Source organism: Delphinus delphis, chromosome 17 (genome assembly GCF_949987515.2).
Source record: "Delphinus delphis chromosome 17, mDelDel1.2, whole genome shotgun sequence".
Taxonomy (NCBI): Eukaryota; Metazoa; Chordata; class Mammalia; order Artiodactyla; family Delphinidae; genus Delphinus; species Delphinus delphis.
Genome location: NC_082699.1, coordinates 72,201,913 through 72,219,768, shown reverse-complemented (window position 1 = coordinate 72,219,768; position 17,856 = coordinate 72,201,913). Strand labels below are relative to the sequence as shown.

Below are 17,856 nucleotides of genomic sequence, written 5' to 3'. Positions count from 1 at the left end.
TTCCATGGTGTTTGACACATAGTAGGAGCTCAACAAATAGCCCTTCCTTTCCCCTTCCTCAGTGTCATTCTTCAGAAACAGAACCTGTGTTACCTTCTTTGTGTCTGGCTCTCAGCCTGCAGTCAAATCAGGGGTCTGTGCTCATCACTCAACAGAGATGCCAGTACACTAAATGACCAAACCATGGATTTGAAGTGAGGGCAAAGCCTATTAACGGAAATTCTTTGCAAGAATTCCTTTGTAAAAAATCCGTGTCTCCTGTGCTGACAGAGAGGTCATCCTTCAAGGCTCAGGTCCCCCTGTGCAGGCTTCCCTGGCCCTGCAGGGGCCCTACTTCCTACTATTATGTGTGATGTATAACTGATTCACTTTGTTATAAAGCAGAAACTAACACACCATTGTAAAGCAATTATACTCTAATAAAGATGTAAAAAAAAAATCTAACCACTCAATTAAAAAAATAATAATACAAAGATAAGGATGTGGGGAAAGTAACGACAATGTCAGCTTGCCTGTTGGGACTTTCCAACGTTACACTAGGGAAGTTTTGTCTACTACAGAAAACAGAATACACCACCATCTAAGGTTCAGAATCCAGAAGATGAGTGTGTTTTGGCTCAAAATATATCACAAATCAGAAGGTGGCTTTGCACTAGGTCAATGTGACCCAGAGGAGAGAATGGTCTAATTTATCGAACCAGTTTCCCTGAGTAAGGTTCCTTCTCTCTGCCTGGGTCTTAGGAGGAGATAATCCATCACGTCTTGAGACTTAGCCCACCACCCGCAATGGGTGGTGAAGACGACTTAAGGGAAAAAGACTGACCAGTGAGGACCTAGTTCTGCTCCGATGGAGAGTCATGGGTCACACCAGGCCACCAGAACCCCTGCAGCTGGCCCTCTTCTGAAATGGAAAATTCAGAGCCACTCACACCAGAATGGCCGTAAGCCATGTGCATCCCGAGGTGTTTCTCACCCAGGGGTCCTGAGAGACTGACGCCATTTTGGCATTTTTCGATTTTTCTCCCCACTCACCCAGACACAGAAAGCAGGCGGCATGCAGGGTGAAAAGCTGCCTGCTTGGGCAGCTCCAGGCCAGCGGGCCAGAGCCTGCAGGAGGTGGTCCCTGAAGCATAAAGGAGGGTGTAGGAGGCTTTCAGTAATGGATTTCCACCAGTCTGAAGCAGAATTAATTTCTTGCTCCCATGTTCCCACAGCACTTCATGCATGTGACTGTTCTAGAACTGAGCCTATGATGCTACAATTAATCATACGTGCCCGCATCTTCTTCACTAGGATGTGAGCACCTAAGAAAAAAATGACTACATCTTATTAACCCCACACTTCCTAGTGCCCAGCACAGTGCATGACCCAGTATGGACACTCGATAAAGTTTGAAAACTTCTAGATTTACGACATGAGCAATCCAGAGCTAGAACGGCTTATTTACCTACAGGCTGTAACTCCTCCTTAAGTTGTGAGCGCCTGGAGGACAGGAATCATTTCTTATTCCAACTCAGCCATATAACACAGTGAATACGTCATATGGCTGAGGAGAGCCATATAATATGGTTATATGGTTGGTTATTTGGACCCAGTTCTTTCTGACTAGGTCCACAAATTCTGGGTCCAAATTCTGTCATTTACCTGCTATGTGTGACTTTGGGCAAGTGACTTAATCTCCCTGAACCTCAGCTAACAGTGGTTATGAGGATTCGGTGAGATAACACTTATAAAGTGCTTGGCATCCAGCCAGGCACACAGTAAGAGCCCAGGGATTAGAGGCTGGATTTGTAAAACCAGAGGCCCCCCGGGCGTGGCTGACATTCGGTCAGTGTCTGTCGAATGAATTTGTAATTCCCTGCCCTGCAGTTCCTGGTCAGAACTCCTGAGTCCCCAGCCTGACCCCACAGAATATACGTTGGAAAAAGTCAGTGGTCTGTGCAGTCAGATAAAAAGAAACAGAACAGATGGAAAAAGTGGGGGCAATAAGCACCTTGGGTTCTTTTCCTTGCTAACTCCTGCCAGATGTTGTAACCCTGTGATATGATTCCCATATTTCTGAACAAATGAATTATTTCTTAGCCTCTTTTTATCCAATTCTTCCCTGAGCAATAGAAAGATGAAAAATGACATTTTCCAGCTTTGGGTGGGGTGAGGAGATGGGAAGAGGTGTGGGAGGACAGCTGGGCAAGGAGGCACTGTGGGCTGAGAGTTCAGTTCTAAAGGCCCTAAATACCCAGAGCTGGCACTGGAGCTCCTGCGGGGCCACCATCCTAGGCAGGCGTTCACTCCCCGTCCTCTATATGGCACACCCTCCCCCCTAAATAGAAACCCACTGAGGATGTTTCATCATACACTCCTGATGTTTTTCTTAAAACAATTCAAGATGTTAAAATAAAATAAAAGGAATAAATAGAGTGAACTCAGATCAAGTCACAGGATGCTCAAAGTAGACATCAGCAAGGAAGATTCTTTTCAGCCTGGTAACAATCAACCCCAAAAGACTCTGCCTTGAAGCCACAGAATGTCTCGGGGGTTCGTAGGCTCATGAACAAATGTCAAGGACCAGATTCCACCAAAAGCCCCATCCCAAGCCTCTCGGGTTGGATGTAGCTCTGGAACAAGAGGTCAACCTACTGCTGGTTTCGTTTATTAGTTTTATTTTTTCAGTTTATTGGTCAAATGGTTGTTTGAGTTGAGCTGGCAATGTGTCCAGACAGTTTCACATACAGTCACTCATGCCATATGGGAGACCTGCCAGGAGGCAGCAGGTAAAGGGGAAGAGTGAAGTCTGGAGTCTTGGGAGCTGGGTTTGCGACCTGACTATGCTTCTTGATGGCTATGTGGTTTGGGTCAAATAACTTCCACTGTCTACACCATACTCTCCTCATCTTAAAATGGAGGAAATAATGTCTACTCCATGGAGGCATTGAGTAATATATTGTATAACCCGTGTAGAAGCCGCAGCACACATGTAGACACACAGTGGGCACACGAGGAATGTCAGTTCTCCTCTCCTTTCCTACATTGGGCAAAGCATTGTGTTGGGTGATATGCAGAATGTGAAATCAAAGTTACAGACCTCTAAGGTTCCTCCAGGTCAGACATCCTGTTACTCTCATTTCTAGGGCAAGGACCAGGCCAGGGCCAGACTCTCTCCCTTAAATTTAAAGCTTGAACACAACCACCAAAACCCTCTGGGGCAGACTGAGGAAGACAGTGTCACACTGAAGAGGTTGTCCATTCACTCCTGCTGAATACATCCATGGAGCTGAGGCCTAGTTGGACATCTTTCCTTTGAGTCTACAAGCAGACTTTCAATACGTTCCTTTTCTGCTTACGTTAAATAGAATCTGTCTCTGTTGCTTGCACCCAGTGAATCCTGACTAATCTCCTCCCGGGGCCAAGGACATCATCCTAACATACAGTTGAGAAGCAGTCAACTAAAGATGTCCATGTAGCTGTTCGGAGAATATCACTTACCAGGCTTCTGGTACCACCCGAAGGGATAAGTGCGGACCTCAGTGTCGGGAGAGCCACAGTCCAGAATGCGCCAGGCTCCTCCATTTTCCTCACTGCACATCTGAATTCCCAAGCTGTTCAGAGTTAGGCATGTCACCTCTCCTCCTGGAGCAAAAAATATCGAGGACCAGGGAAATGATCATGATGGAAGATTCTAACGGAATGAGAGAAATTCTGCAAACTCATTCTTCAGCAGACTTTTGAGGTGCAGCACACTATTCCAGTGACGATCTTAGTCACTGATGAAAAACCCGCTACCTTAATGAGCTTCTGATCAAAGAGGACATCGATGGAGACAGCACAGAACTGTCGTGTGCCTAGGGCTATGCTGGGGCTGTGTTTGCATCATACTCCTTGGTCCTCACTCAGCCCTAGGAGGAGGGTAACATTTCTATCCCTATTTACAGATAAGAAAACCAAGGCTCAGAGAGATTAAGTCGCTTGTCCAGAATCAAGATTTAAATGCAGATCGTATGGATGGATCCAAAGTTCACACTACCAAGCTGCCTGACCCAGGTCTTGAAAGCTGAGCAGAAGACAGCTGAGTGAGCCATGGCAGGAAGGCTACTTGGGTCAGGGAGAAGAGTCGTGTAACGCTGACTGGGCACTGGGCCAGGGGCCATGTCCCAGCTACCGTGTTTATTAGCCACCTCCCCTCTCCAAGCCCCCACCTCCCATCTGTGAATGAAAGGCGCTCTTCTCCACCCACACGAGGAGGTGCTGAGGATTAGATCAGACTGTAGACGCGAACGGGTTTTCTAGACTGTAAAGTGTCGTATGCAGACCAGAGGGAGTTACCATTATTACCTTTTAACTGGGAAACGTTAAGAAAGCCAAAGCCCGTGCAGCACGGGTCCACGTCACACAGGCGTTCACATTCGAAGAAGCTGGAGGAAGGGGAAAAGAGCAGGCCTGAAGGTTTGTGCTGGGCAGGACCTATGGGGCAGGCTGAATCGCTACCACTGCCTTCTGGGGGCCTGCCCTCTATGACGACCCTTTCCTGAGTCCAGACACACAAGCTCTGCTCCCGCAGCGCCCATCCCAGCACCAGGGTCAGACTGATCTCCATTTCCCACCCTCCTTCTTGTCCCCCTTCCTGTCGGCATGGGTGGTGCCCAGCCAGAACTCAAGGCAGACTATCCTGTATCATCTTTTAATCTGCATTTGCAAAAGCAGATCTTAAATGCCAGCAGCATGGCGTAGTTTCATAAACCAACAACACTTCGTAGATCAACAATTCATAGATCAATGACTCTCAAATTGTAACTTCAACGGGGGAGCTTAGTTAAAGCTCAGATTCCCGAGCCCCCTGTAAATGCTGATTCGGCAGGTCCAGGGTAGGACCCAGGAATGCAGTTTGTAAAAAGTCCCCTGGTAATTCTGATGGGTGAGATCGACAGACTGGTGGAGAGAAACATCACCTTTAATGAAAACAACTAAATTACAGCGGACTAGTTAAATCAATAATAGAATACATTTTTTAAATAAAAAATTAAATAAATTGAAAGCCGTGATATGCCTATGGTCCCGCTGGAAGTTCTGCTTGCTCTCTGGATTTTGAGTGCAGCACAGGAAGACTTGGCTGGTCAACTTTATTACAATGCTTGATAACTTGTATTAACTGATAAAACACGGGTCAGTGTTTCCCTTTTGCGTCAGCTGACCAGATATTCAGGGCTAAATGTTGTGCTGACTATTAGTAACTGACCTTAGCCATGGTTTTTAGATAGTTACCTCCTTAGTACTTTTTCACCCTTTGCTTTGGGTTTTTCAGTCTTTTATGCTTGTGCCTTTAACTGATATTATATCACCATCTTTATGAAAACAGAAGGGTCGTTATTAAGTATTGCAGTGGGGCGGGAGTGAATGGAAACAGCTTACCCATTGGAAATGGATTTGTTAAACATGGGCACTTTGTTTCTAATGGAAATCCCCGTCAGCTTTTGGAACGGCAGGCGAGTGTAAAAATTCTTCACTTTATCTTGCAGTACAACTACACAGAGGGAAGAAAGACATATTATGTAAGGAGAGATGTGCTGTAGCCATAAAGATACTTTTGTAGGGGGACAAAGGTATACAAACCGTACTGAAAGCTTCCGATTAAGATGGCGTATTAAACCCATGTACTTACAGTCTACTCCCACCCCAAACCTCACTAAAATCATAGTAAAGGCATATACCCCCAAGGCAAAAGAGGATAGGAGAGGGGAGAGAGAGAGAAATTTTGAAAGTTAGAAAAACACAGAGGAGTAAAAGTTGACCTAAGAACGCTGAATTCTCAACTTTTCTGTGGGAAGAACTGAGAAGCAACCCCACACACCTTCTGGAATCCCCCAAAGTTTCAGTATCAGCAGCAGTGGGATGAAAGTGAGCTAAAACAGAATGGGCTGGAAAGCTTCTGCAGAAGAGTTAGGTCTCCAGAGGCCCTCCTCTTTTTTCCACAGCCAAAAACTGCCCCTTCCTACCATGGAAGGATGGGGTCTCTTGGGGGTGCCAGGTTGAGTTGTAATGGAGGGGGTACCACACCGAAGCCGGGGGATTTTTTCCAGTCAGTCCACATGGTGAATATTGAGATCCCCTAATTTTCCAATCTTATTTGGCATCTAAACCACAAGCATCCAGGCTCACACCCCCAGGCCAGATATTACAAGATTCCTCTGGAGGAAGGGCCTAGACATATGGACGTGAGGGAGTCCCCAAAGGGTGACCCAACTAGATTATCCTACCAAGAAAGCCCAAGTCAACAAGCTCCCACAACACACTCAGAGCTTCCCAGTTAGCTTCTGGGCCCCTGTCTTACATTTAAGTGGAAAAATCAAGGGTCACCAGACACCTGAGAAAGGCCTCCAGCAAGGAAGATAGAACAGTAAATGAAAGATCTCAGCATGATGGAAGAAATGAAGACTGGGCAAGGTGAACCCCCCTCCACCCAAATAGTATTAATGTTAAACATTAATAAACATTAATGTTCTCAAAGGGGTAAAATTAACTTCTATCTTGTTGAAGCCACAGTTGTTGGGATTTTCTATAATAAATGGCCAATTGGAATTCCACCTGCTATGTGCAAAAAACATGATTTCTATGAGCAGTGGGATTCCAGAGTGAGATTATTCTCTCTAGTCAATGTGATGCATTTCTAAATGCCTTTGCACCTCTACAAGAAGCCTGGGTAACTTTACTTTTAGACATTTTTTTTTTTTTTGGCCTCTCCACACAGCCTGTGGGATCTTACCTCCCCGACCAGGGATCAAACCCGTACCCCCTGCAGTGGAAGCGCAGAGTCTTAACAGCTAGACCGCCGGGGAAGTCCATTTTTCAAGGAAGAAGAACTGATCTGGATATTTGTAAAGCCACAGAGGCAGCAGCCCACTAAAAACGCAGTTTGGGTTGATCCAACAAGCACTCACCTTTCTTCTGGAAGAGGGCACTTGGCCTGTGGGGCAGGATCAGTCTGCAGCCTTTGGGACTGGACTCCATGACATCATCACACACCTGGGCCTCTGGGTAGAGGGTGCAGGTGAAGTACAAGGGTGCGCTATCTGTTACCTCTGCCAGCTGACAGAAAGAGGGCTCCTGGACACAGCCTACAGGCAAGAGAACAGTTGGGTGTTAGTCCTAGGGAGGCCAGCAGTGGAGGGTTACCTCTACAGGACCTTCTGGGAGAAATGCCCCGTGGGGACTCTTCCCAGGCAGGGAAGAGGCCCAGGTCAGCCAAGGCTGTCCAGTCTGGAAGGCCCAAGAAAAACACTAGGGTTCTCCTGGCTGGGGAGAGGGCCATGCACGAAACAGGGCGTCCAGGTGGCTCCAAAAAAAGGCAAAGTCCAAGAGGGTGAGGGGTCAGCTGGAAACTCAGCAATACGGGAGCAGAGAGGGTAAAACTCCATTGGATCTGCCCAGGACCATCTCAGAGGCAGTCAGGACCTCAGACCACAGGCCACAGGATGTAAAATTTGGTGGCGCTGTGAACAATCTCCCCTGTTCCCGTGTCAGACTTTGCCACTGGCACACGTGAGCTCCCTCATGGGGAGGCATATGGCTGATTTTGATTTTCTTATTCCCAAGGTGAAACACAAGGCCTAGATCACAGCACCTGTGCAACACAGCATGTGCCTGTTAGGTAAAGGATGGATGGATGGATAGATGGGTGGATGGATGGATGGGTGGATGGATGGATGATAGGTTCTGAGAGCAGAGTAGAGACTAACTACACGATTAGCTTCTTGAAGATATGGGTTATGTCCTGCCTTCTGTATCACCCATGACACTAACACTGAAGGGACCCCTGAGTTATGCTATTGAATTTGATCATATCTGTGTCTCAAGAGTTTTTAAACTAGGCCTGAGATGCCTGACCACAGGGTGGAGAAGAAGGAGGAGGAGGTCTAAGGATACTTACGAGAAAGACACCACAGATTTGCCTGCTGCAGTGAAAATAGGTGTTTGAAAAGCCAGTGCTGCTGGCTGGGCAGGGATCGGTTTCCATTGACAATGACTTGGTTAAGGTCCACAGGGGAGAAAAGCTCTGTTGTCAAATCTGAAAAAGAAGGGGCAAGTCAACTTCCTTTGCCTTTATCTCCATGGTGAAAATCTCTGTCTCTCTGTCTGTCTCACACACACACACACACTTGCAGGCTGTGTGAGGCCACAGCATGTCTGGAGTCAATAGGGTTGGGAGCCTTGTCAGGCAGGACAGATTCAGAAGGTCCCAGAAAGCCCTAAAAATTATGGAGTTGCAACACCTTAGAATCTTGGTTGGGGAGAAAACTTGGGAGCCATCTGGTTTAACTTTTCACCTAATGCAGAACTCTTCCCCACGATATTTCTGGCCGAGGTCCCTGCAGCCCTGCGTGACATGTCTGTGCCCACCGCAGCCACCCACTCCATCATTAGGACGTTGAGGAACCAAATCTGCCCCTTTGTAAATGTGAACCACTGATGCTCCTTCTGTCTTCCGAAGCCACATGGAAGTTCTAACTTCCTCCCAATGGCAGCCTTCATCTGTGAAGACAGCTCTCAGCTCCGCTCAGCCCCAGACTTGAAAGTTCCAGCTTTCATATCTCCCACCTCACCCCACCCCCATCTTTCTTTGTGTCTTCATACGCCATGATTCTGGCTGAAGGCTCTTCTTGGGTACACCACTGCCCACGGGACGGCAGTCCAAGCTTTCTTCTTGGTCCGGACTCTACCTGCATTTGGAGCTTCATCTCTGATTGCTTCAACTCACACTCAAGAAGCATGTACATTACACTACATTAATCATGTAGTTAATCGCTATTCTGCTCCCAGAACACTGGTAATTCCAGCTCATCACCTCACTGCTTGCTGCCCCAGGACTACTGTCCGTGCTCACTTGCCCTTTACCCCCTTCCTCGTCACCTGCCTAGTCCTCCTGGGCTTCAAGGACCAACATTGCTCCCTCCTGCTCTGATGTTCAGTGGCTCTATAAAGAGGGTCTCCAGCGTTGAGGGACCTAGCACCCCAGCCCAGGAGTAGGGGCACATTTCTGCACCTCATGAGGGCTCTGACTTCCCAGAGGGGCTTTCACTGGGGGCATAAAGCGGATCATGGAATGAGCTGGGGCAGGTTTACAGCATCCCTTAGCTTGGGGCTCTGGAATGAGGGGCTCTACAGCCCACGCATACCCCACGTTGCCTTGGACTGCAGCATCTTCTCAGAAGCCCACTCTTCAGGCCACTTAAAGCAGGCTCACAAAGGCCCTCACCAACAACTACCACCAAAGGGGATAAAAGTGTATGAGGTCTGGCAGGGCCAGAAGTTTAGTGTAAACAGAGACCCCAGGAACCGTGTCGCCAGTCCCTCCTCTGTGCAGCCACCGCCCTTTGGGTTATTGCTTCCCATGCTACTGTACCATGGCTGGTTGCATGCCTGTCTCCCTGCTGAACCATACCTGGCATAGGTAGGAGCGCACACACCACCCCTTAAGACAGCAGAGGAAGAAAGGAAAAACAACATAGCCAGCCTAGAGACTCACTTGTAGATCCTGGAGTCACACTTTGTCCTCAGAGCCTCTGCACAGGCTGTCCCCCTTGCCTGGAACTCCTTCACCCAGGTGAAGGAAATGCCTGGCAGATCTTCCAGGCTCCTCTGAGAAGCCCCTGTTACCTGTTGGAGGCTGCCAAGCATCCTCCCTCCCTGCAATCCCTCTGCACTGACACCCCATCGCAGCCCTCACGACCCTGGCCTGCCGTGGCTGGCACATGGGAATTCTCACCAGCCTGGGAACTTCTGAGGGCACCGAGTATGTGCACCAAAAATGTCTGCTGGGTGAAAGAATGGCTACTGTAGCCTCTCAGTTTATCCCTGATGCTGCATTAGGAAGAATCCATTTTCGACTTGTTCTCTCAAAACTTTGCAATCCTCTTGAAGGCCAGGAGGCCAATAGGGGGCTGCCAGCTGGGAGGTTGTTCTCTGCTTTTCTGTGTGTGTCTGAGACACTTGGAGTAACTGCAGTAACTGGAAGCAGAAAGGGGAACATCCCTCGCTGTGCTGTGACTGGGAAAGGCCCTTCTGGGGAGCACGGAGGAGCACCAGCCAGGGAAGTGACCCACTGCAGGGGAGCCCATCAACGGGGCTTCTCCTGCAGGGGCGTTATCTCCTCAAGTCCAGGAATGTAATCAGCTGGGAAGGGGAAACCCAAGCTGGGCTTTTTCTATTCACCCTGAAGCCCTCCAGGGTCTCCCGGTGGGGGAGGAGAGGCAGGCCTTCCTGTGGGAATCATGTGATAGCTTTGTAGATGCGCCCGGCACAGTGGATAATGACGGATTTTACAGAACATTCTCAAGTACCAGGAAAACATTCACATTTACATGGCCGTGAGCGGTCTGGCTACCGCTCAGAGGCGCTGCTAAGGTTGGGGATCATGAACGTAAATGTCCCCAGGGCAGGCTGGCCTGCAGGAGTGTAGGGTGCTGGGGGGTAGGGGCAAACAGGAGAGCCACACCCCATGGAGGGGGCAGCTCAGCTCAGCTCGAGGGTGGTCGCCAGGCAGAAATTTGAAGCCTGCGCTGCTAGAGCTTTTCCTCTGTTTTTCTCTACAGAAGCTGGAAATCTGAATTTTTATATAAAATCTTCCAATTTAAAAATATTGGCTCTGTTAAATAAAATCAGAAGTCTACTCTGCAAATCAAACAGAACCCGTCTGCCCTGTCCGCCAGGGGCCACCAAGACTCAGCTCTCAAGTCCATGCTGTCTGCACCTGGGAGCAGCTTGTGTTCTAGAAGAACCTGGGCCTTAGAGTCAGCTGACCAGGGTTTGAATCCCAGCGTGGCTGCTTCCTTAGCACTGGACCAGCTGAAGCGAGGGCTACCAGGCACTCTGAGCTCCGCATTGCTCATTGGTAAAATGGGAAGAATGACAGCGATGAGCAGGGCTGTCAACGTTTGTGCGGCGATGGATTTAAAGCACCAGAGGCAGGGCCGGCACCCAGGAGTCTCAAGGGGGAGCGGGCTCACTGCTGCTCCCCTGCCTGGTGAGCTCACTCCCCCTGCCCCTGTGGCAGCAGAGAAACCTGAACAGCAGCCATGGGCTTGGGAGGCTCCCAGGACACAACCAATATGCCGATTGCCAGTGCAGGCAAAGATTGGACAGGAGAGGGGCCAGGTCTCTGTGCAGGAGGGACCCAGCTAAAGGCTTGCACCTGAGAACAAGAAGGGGAAGGCTCCTGTGAGGGTGCCCACTCCCCCACTCCCCCCAGCTCGCTGGCAAGACTGAAGCTGCCACTACAAACCTCTGAAGGTGCAGAAGGGCATAGCTGTTAAGGCATTTGGACGGGAATATGCCCCGTGACCCTAGCACGGTCCCCAGCTGGGATCTGCTGTCCGACAGGCAATGCAGGAAGAGAGATGGGCTGGGGACAGAACCTTCTGGAAGGCTTGCTACGAGCCAGGCTCGGTGCTAGGATCATAATCCCAACTACCACATAATAACAGCTACCGGTTTTTGAGCACCTGCTCTGTGTCATGGCAACTTATAGAATTACATCCTCTAATCCCGTCTCATGGGGACTGCTATTACTCTCATTTAAAGAAGGAGAAACTGAGGCTCAGAGAAGATGACTCGGGGTTGCACAGGCAGATGGAGACAGGGATGGGATTCGAACCCTGCTCTACTGACCTGAGGGCCACACTCGGAATCAGGACACAGCCCTTGAGCCCTCAGCTCTATGGACGCAGAGCAAACTCATAACTGCTGAACAGCTAGTATGGGATGAGCCCCAGTTGTAATGATTTATGTACATGATCTCATTTTTATCTGCACCAAAGCCATGGGAAAGGGAAGAAACTACCATTGTGTGGGCATCTGGGGATATTATGTACCAGGCAATGTGCCAGATGTCTTCCAGGTATGTTCTCTATAAGAGGATAAGTGGAAAGCAAGGTACGTTCTACACAGCAGGAATCGAGGCTCACAGGAGGTGAGCAAAGTACCCATGGCCATGCAGTTCGTAGTGAGTTGCCAAAAGCCGCTCCAGCCCATCTCTCTGCTGTGCAATGTGGTGTTTCTCCCCTCTGGTGTGCTGTCCCCCACCACTGTGCTGCAGGCTGACTGCCTCCCCTCTCCCTACCCCCTCCTCCCCTCCCCTCTCTCTCTCTCTCTCTATGTGGCTCTCTTTCCCTCTCCCTCTGTCCCCAACCCGGACTTTCAGCTCCACCTAAGGAAAAACAACTGTAGCCTCGGGCAATGGAGAAGCCTCAGACACCACACACACACACGCTGCCCCTAGGAAGCTGTGGATTTACATCTTCCACTGCATAAAATGACTCTCTCTCAAGAGACCCTCACAGACATCTCATCCATAAACAGTTCCAGAACATGAACATTTTGCTTACATTCTTCAGCGTGTACATAATCGAAGGCACTGATCACCTTCAGATGAACTTTGCTCTTTAATAGTCTTTTGCTGGATTTGTTATTATGGTTGTTTTCTTTCTCAGCAGCAGTGGTGACTTTGCAGTCATTTCACCTTACTTTTTGTGCCAATTGCCCCTCCGAGGAGCGGTCCGTATTAACGAAATGGATAGTGGATTAGAAGCTTAGACGGGGTCCATGGCTGCAGAATGGAGTGGTGTTCATGGGTCCACTCATCGACCAGACCCTTGGCATCACCATCTGTCTCCCCAGCCAGACACCAAGTATATTAAGAGGTTTTGGGTGGGTACCTGTTTCTGCTGGAGACGCTGGCCTTGGTTCCACAGCTCGTCTGCACCCCATAGACTCAGACCGAGACCCCATGTCAGAATCTAGGAGAAAAAAAGAAAAGGATCGCTGTTCTAATATTGGGGAGGAAAAGGGGAGATATTCCTCTGGTCAACAAAATGGTAATGACAATGTAGGAAACACTCATGGTCCACAGCCAGGTGCCCCAATACAATCTGGAACAAATTCAGCGGCATAGGTCTGCATTCTTCGTCCTTTTGTGGAACATCAGCCACCCTCTCCGTAAGAGAACTATTATTGTCCTTGATATTGAGATTGCTAGCATTGGTAAAGTCTTTTAGAGTTAACAGGATATGCTTATAAATATTGGTCTTTACGACCCCCTGTGAAGGGAAGGAGTAAGACCTCCATTTTACTCTTGAGAAAACTGAGACTCACAGACTTGAAATAACTTATCCCAGAACATGCAGGTGGAAAGTAGATGAACTGGAAGTTGAAAAAATTAAATGAAATTCCCAAGTCAGGAACAGGTCTTCCGTGACGGGGGAACCAGGTTTTAGGCAGGTCTTTGGGTGCTTCTGTTTAGTGGGGCAAATGTCCTGGGGAGAAGCAAGTCCTTAATTTTTCACCAGCTAGCAAATCATTTACCAGAATTTTAATTTTTTTTAATTGCAGCATCACTGACGTACAATATTATATGTTGAGGTTGTACAATATAGTGATTCACAATTTTTAATGGGTATACTCCATTTATAGTCATTAAGCTACAAGGCTATATTGTACAACACAGAAATTTCTAATAAATAGAAAGCACTGGACTTGGAACCAGTGTCTGGGTCCCACCCCAGGACCACCTCCTGAGATGCTCCTGTGAGCATCTCACTTAACCTCTCCAAGTCTCTTTTTTTTTTTTTGTCTGAAAAGTGAACAGAATATCAACCCCGCATGTACCATATGGGTATTACTAAAGGAGAAAAGAAGTGTATCATCTCATTATATCACCTTAAAATGAAAACCATGATGGGCACCTTCCTTTCATCTTCCTCCCCTCTCCTCTCCTTTTCTCCTTCTTCTTCCTTCTCCCTTCTCCTGCTCATCATCCACCATCATCACCACCACCATCACTCACATTAATTAGCATGGATGATGCACGAGGTACTGTACTAAGTACGTTACAGGAATTACTGAGCCAATGCTCACACAACTCTATGAGGCCAGGACCATTTTTATTGCCTTGTCACCCATGTGTTCAAGCTCACACGGGTGGGAAGTAAAGGAACCAGAATTCTTACCCAGTCACTCTAAGCCCACCCTTTGTGCTCTCTCACACTATTTCACAGGCATAGAATCAGGTCACCAGTCCTATCTCTCAGAGGACTGGAGATCAGTCAGGAGGGATCATGGGAAGAGGAGGGAAGTGGTACAGTGGCCGGGATCTTTCCCCATGTCTCTCACCCGGCACCTAGGACCATGACACCTAGGACCCCCGCCTGTCTGCTCCCTCCTGAGGCTGGGGCCCTTTCCAGGTCAAGGCTGTGCCTCACTCATCTCTCTCACCATGTTAGACTCATTGTACATGCCTTCCACAGTCCCTGGCTCTGAGTAGGCACTAGGTCAAGGTTCATTAAATTCAAAGGAGAAAAAAGAAAGCAGAAAAGAGATGCCAAATATGCATTTCATCTGAGCCCAACCTGTCCCATGAACCCACGGTAGCATCAGCTCTAAGCAGGAGCCCATGGCACACCCCCCTGGGGTCCTGTCCCTCACCGAGCCTCGGGGAAGGAGGGGCCTGCGGCTGAGGCTCCCTGGAGAAATGCCTCCTGTAGTTTGCGGTGGCCTCAGAGCTCCCATCCTACTAACAAGGGCAGCTTGTGGTCAATGAACTTGATCTCACAGGAACCAGTGCTTACTTCCTTCATCCTTCCTTAGGTTTCCACACTTTTCATTTTTGTTTTACACTGTGGTATCTTATCTGATGAGAGTTGGGGCCCTTCTATCCACACAGAGCACTCACTTGGAAAGTAAATCTCTACATTGTTTCTCTGGGGAGCAGAGTGCCTTGTGAGTGAGAAGTGGGTCCAGACCGTCTCCTATGATCAGTGTCTGCTCACCCCCTCCCACCACAGAGCTTACCTTTCCAGAGATAAACCTGCTGGGAACTGGTAAAGGTGCTCCGGTTTCCTTTCAGGGGTGTCAGACCTGCAAAGAAGATGCTTATTTGTACGAGCTTGAGTGTGCTTGCCCCTACTGGGGACCCACCGTGATCGTAACCGCCTTACCTCCCCAACACTGGCCCCTCCTGGGCCTGAGACTCTGTTTCCCACACAAGGCACGTCCCAAAATCTTCTCGAAGCTTTCCTCCAGCTGCTGGTACAAAACCAGAGCTGGCCAGAATTATGGATGTTAGCATAACTGATGCCATCTTGGGCCCCTACAATCCTTTCTGTCCTTCCACTGACCCTGCCTAGGGCCGTACTGTGCCATAAATCACTTCTCTGTCATCAAGGGCTTTGTAGTTAATAGATATTGTTTAATGATCGTTAGGTCCAGGTGGCCTCTATGCTCTGGTAACCTCCAAACAATGATGAAGACCTTGGCTGATGTATTTCCAGCACACGAGAGTAGTTACCCATTCATAAACCTTCACTTAGGAATGCACGTCCTGTTTCCAAGCACGTACCCCCATACGCTAGGTTAATTATAAAATTGTCCTAGTGGCTCCTCAGTAGTGCAGAGTGCAGCTACTAATGCTTCCAGAGCATTGATGCTCAATCCCCATCCCGCCCTGTGAGCAAGTTACCCTATAATAAATAGACCCACTGATTATTTCGAGCTGCCTGCCTCATTTTACGGTGTCAAGATACCGTATCAGTTCAGTGGGCACTTTTCGTTCCCTCCATCCTCCAAAACCAGAGCCCACGTGTCTTTCTTAGAGCACCAAAAGGACTATTGTAGGGAGGGGTCAGGATCCTGCGACACTGAGAATCACTTAAGGAACTATGGATTGGTTTAAAGTGAGCCAAATTCATAGAAGCCTCAACAGCTGTGTTAATTTTCCTTGTCACTTACATCCTCTGAGAGTCTTGCCCCATTGGCAAATGGGGATGGTATTTGTGAGGCTGGGAATGTCTGTCTTCAACCTCATGCTTGACCATAATTTTCCAGCTCCTTGAATGTACTGTGAGCTTCCAGGGGCTGAGAATGGGCCTTATTCCTCTTTATATCACCCACACCTATTATTATCCCTGCCATAGAACCAGTGTTCAGCACCGTAACGAATGCAAAGACAAACGAATAGGGAAAACAAAGCAATCAATGGTTTTCAGAGTCCACCCAGTCAGTGCAGAGCCTCATCTGCCCAAGCACAAGAAGGCTGGCCAGGAAATTAGTTTTCCTAATGCAGACTTCCGATCCCCCAAACTCCCCCAGTTCAATATTGTTGATGGTGAGAAGACACATAGAACAGAAGGAAACCTCATCCCTCCTCTTCCTGGCTCATGGTTTAGACTCTCCAGACATCGTCCCATGCCTTCCACAGTAACTGAGTTAAAATACCCCTGCTGCACAAACAGGCCTGCAGACTCTGCCTTATGTGATCTGCTCTCTCTGTAATCAAGGCTGCAGGAACACACACACATTTAGAACTGTGGGGCTTTGGCAGGGAGCCGGACCCTCGAGGGTTGATGGGTGTTGTGTGGTCTTAATTGACTTTAGGACACTTCTGCAGAGATCATGTGCTACATCTGGGGTGGGGGTTGGGGGGCGCGTGGTATGAGTAGTTTGAATCTACGACGTGGGAGTGGGCACGATCCTAAACTGGAAAACCTAGGTTTCAGAGTCCCTCTTTTACAGGCCGTTTTCTCTTCTCTGTATCATCACTTCCACCACGTCTCTACTTATATTCCTTGCCCTTCCTACATAAACTACACTCCTGAATCCTTGTCTCAGGCTCTGTCATTAGCTTACTGCTAATGACAGCTACCGTAAAGAACTGAGAGAGGCATCCTGTGTCTAGGTGTCCATCATACATCTACTCCAGATGCCCTTGGTGACCATGAACATTATAGATGCATGTAAGTTCCTCCACTCAGCTCCCAGCACCCCAAGGTAGTGACAATCATTGATACAAAACAGACTCCCACGAAGAGAACGCCAGCCATCGGGCTGAGCCTCACCATTAATCAACAACATGAAGCCTTTGGGATGTAGAAAAAACCCAGGAGTATTTCTTCCAAGGCCTGTCTTTCCTATCCAATTTTAAATCCCTGTGGGCACTAGGGGATGTTCAGTCTGCCTATTTTTTAATTCATCTGCACTGCAAGGTGTTGTCAGAAATGGGGCATGTGCAGCCCCAGAGCTTCCCAAGTAGTTTTTCTTAGAAACAAGATGATCCAGACAACACCAAACAGCTGAGAACACCTGACGCGTCCACTGGGAATCGGGGAGAGGCAGATCCCGAGTGGACTCTTCTACGGAGACACACGCCAACCTGGCACCAGGTTAAACAGAAATTGGCGACAGGAAAGAGAAACCTCACAGCCAGTGAAACGTGCTGATAAGACTGCTTCCGGGTGATTTGTGGGGTTATTTGTTTTGGGGTGTATTTGTTTGTTCTGGGTAATATTAGAAGTCTACCCTACTCCCATGGAGTCGGCTGGCTTAACAAAAGAGGAGAGAAGTGTTAAAGGGGGTTCTGCGCCCCACAATCCTTCATCAGTCCATAAGATGAGCAAATAGGAGGCCCACTCTACTTTAATAATGTCCGTATCTGTCACCCCAACTAGCCTGTGAGCTCCTTGAGAGCAGAAACCACTCTACCTGTCTCTGTAGTCTGCTGCCTGGCCTGGCACCTCACACCCAGCTGCTTGCCAGGACGAGCGATAGCGGGGCTAGCTCAGCAACTCCCCTCGCCATGGCTGTCATGCCCCTCCCAGCTCATCTCTGCAGTGCACACTTGACCCGCTGCCTTTCCTGCACCTTTTGTTCCCTTCTCCCCACAGCCCTTTAAAATCTTGAAATAGAATATGCTGGTAGATGACCTTCATTCCCCAATATCTGAAGTACAGCGGCCCCAGAGAGATGTCCAGGGAGCAAAATTCTCAATTACCAGACTCCTTAATTTGCTGGTATGATACAAGGGTACCTCTGAAGCACTTT

The 17,856-nt window shown here is 48.6% G+C and overlaps 1 protein-coding gene across 1 annotated transcript in view; it reads right to left on the bottom strand.

Moving 5' to 3' along the window:
• TG (thyroglobulin) overlaps positions 1-17,856 on the bottom strand; it is a 241,949-nt gene that overhangs the window by 141,503 nt on the left and 82,590 nt on the right. The window contains exons 28-34 of the mRNA XM_060035310.1: positions 14,833-14,898; positions 12,702-12,782; positions 7,919-8,056; positions 6,930-7,106; positions 5,404-5,515; positions 4,330-4,409; positions 3,484-3,627 (exon numbers count right to left, since the gene is read on the bottom strand). Of these exons, the coding sequence (XP_059891293.1) occupies positions 3,484-3,627; positions 4,330-4,409; positions 5,404-5,515; positions 6,930-7,106; positions 7,919-8,056; positions 12,702-12,782; positions 14,833-14,898 (798 nt within the window). The remainder of the gene's footprint in view (positions 1-3,483; positions 3,628-4,329; positions 4,410-5,403; positions 5,516-6,929; positions 7,107-7,918; positions 8,057-12,701; positions 12,783-14,832; positions 14,899-17,856) is intronic.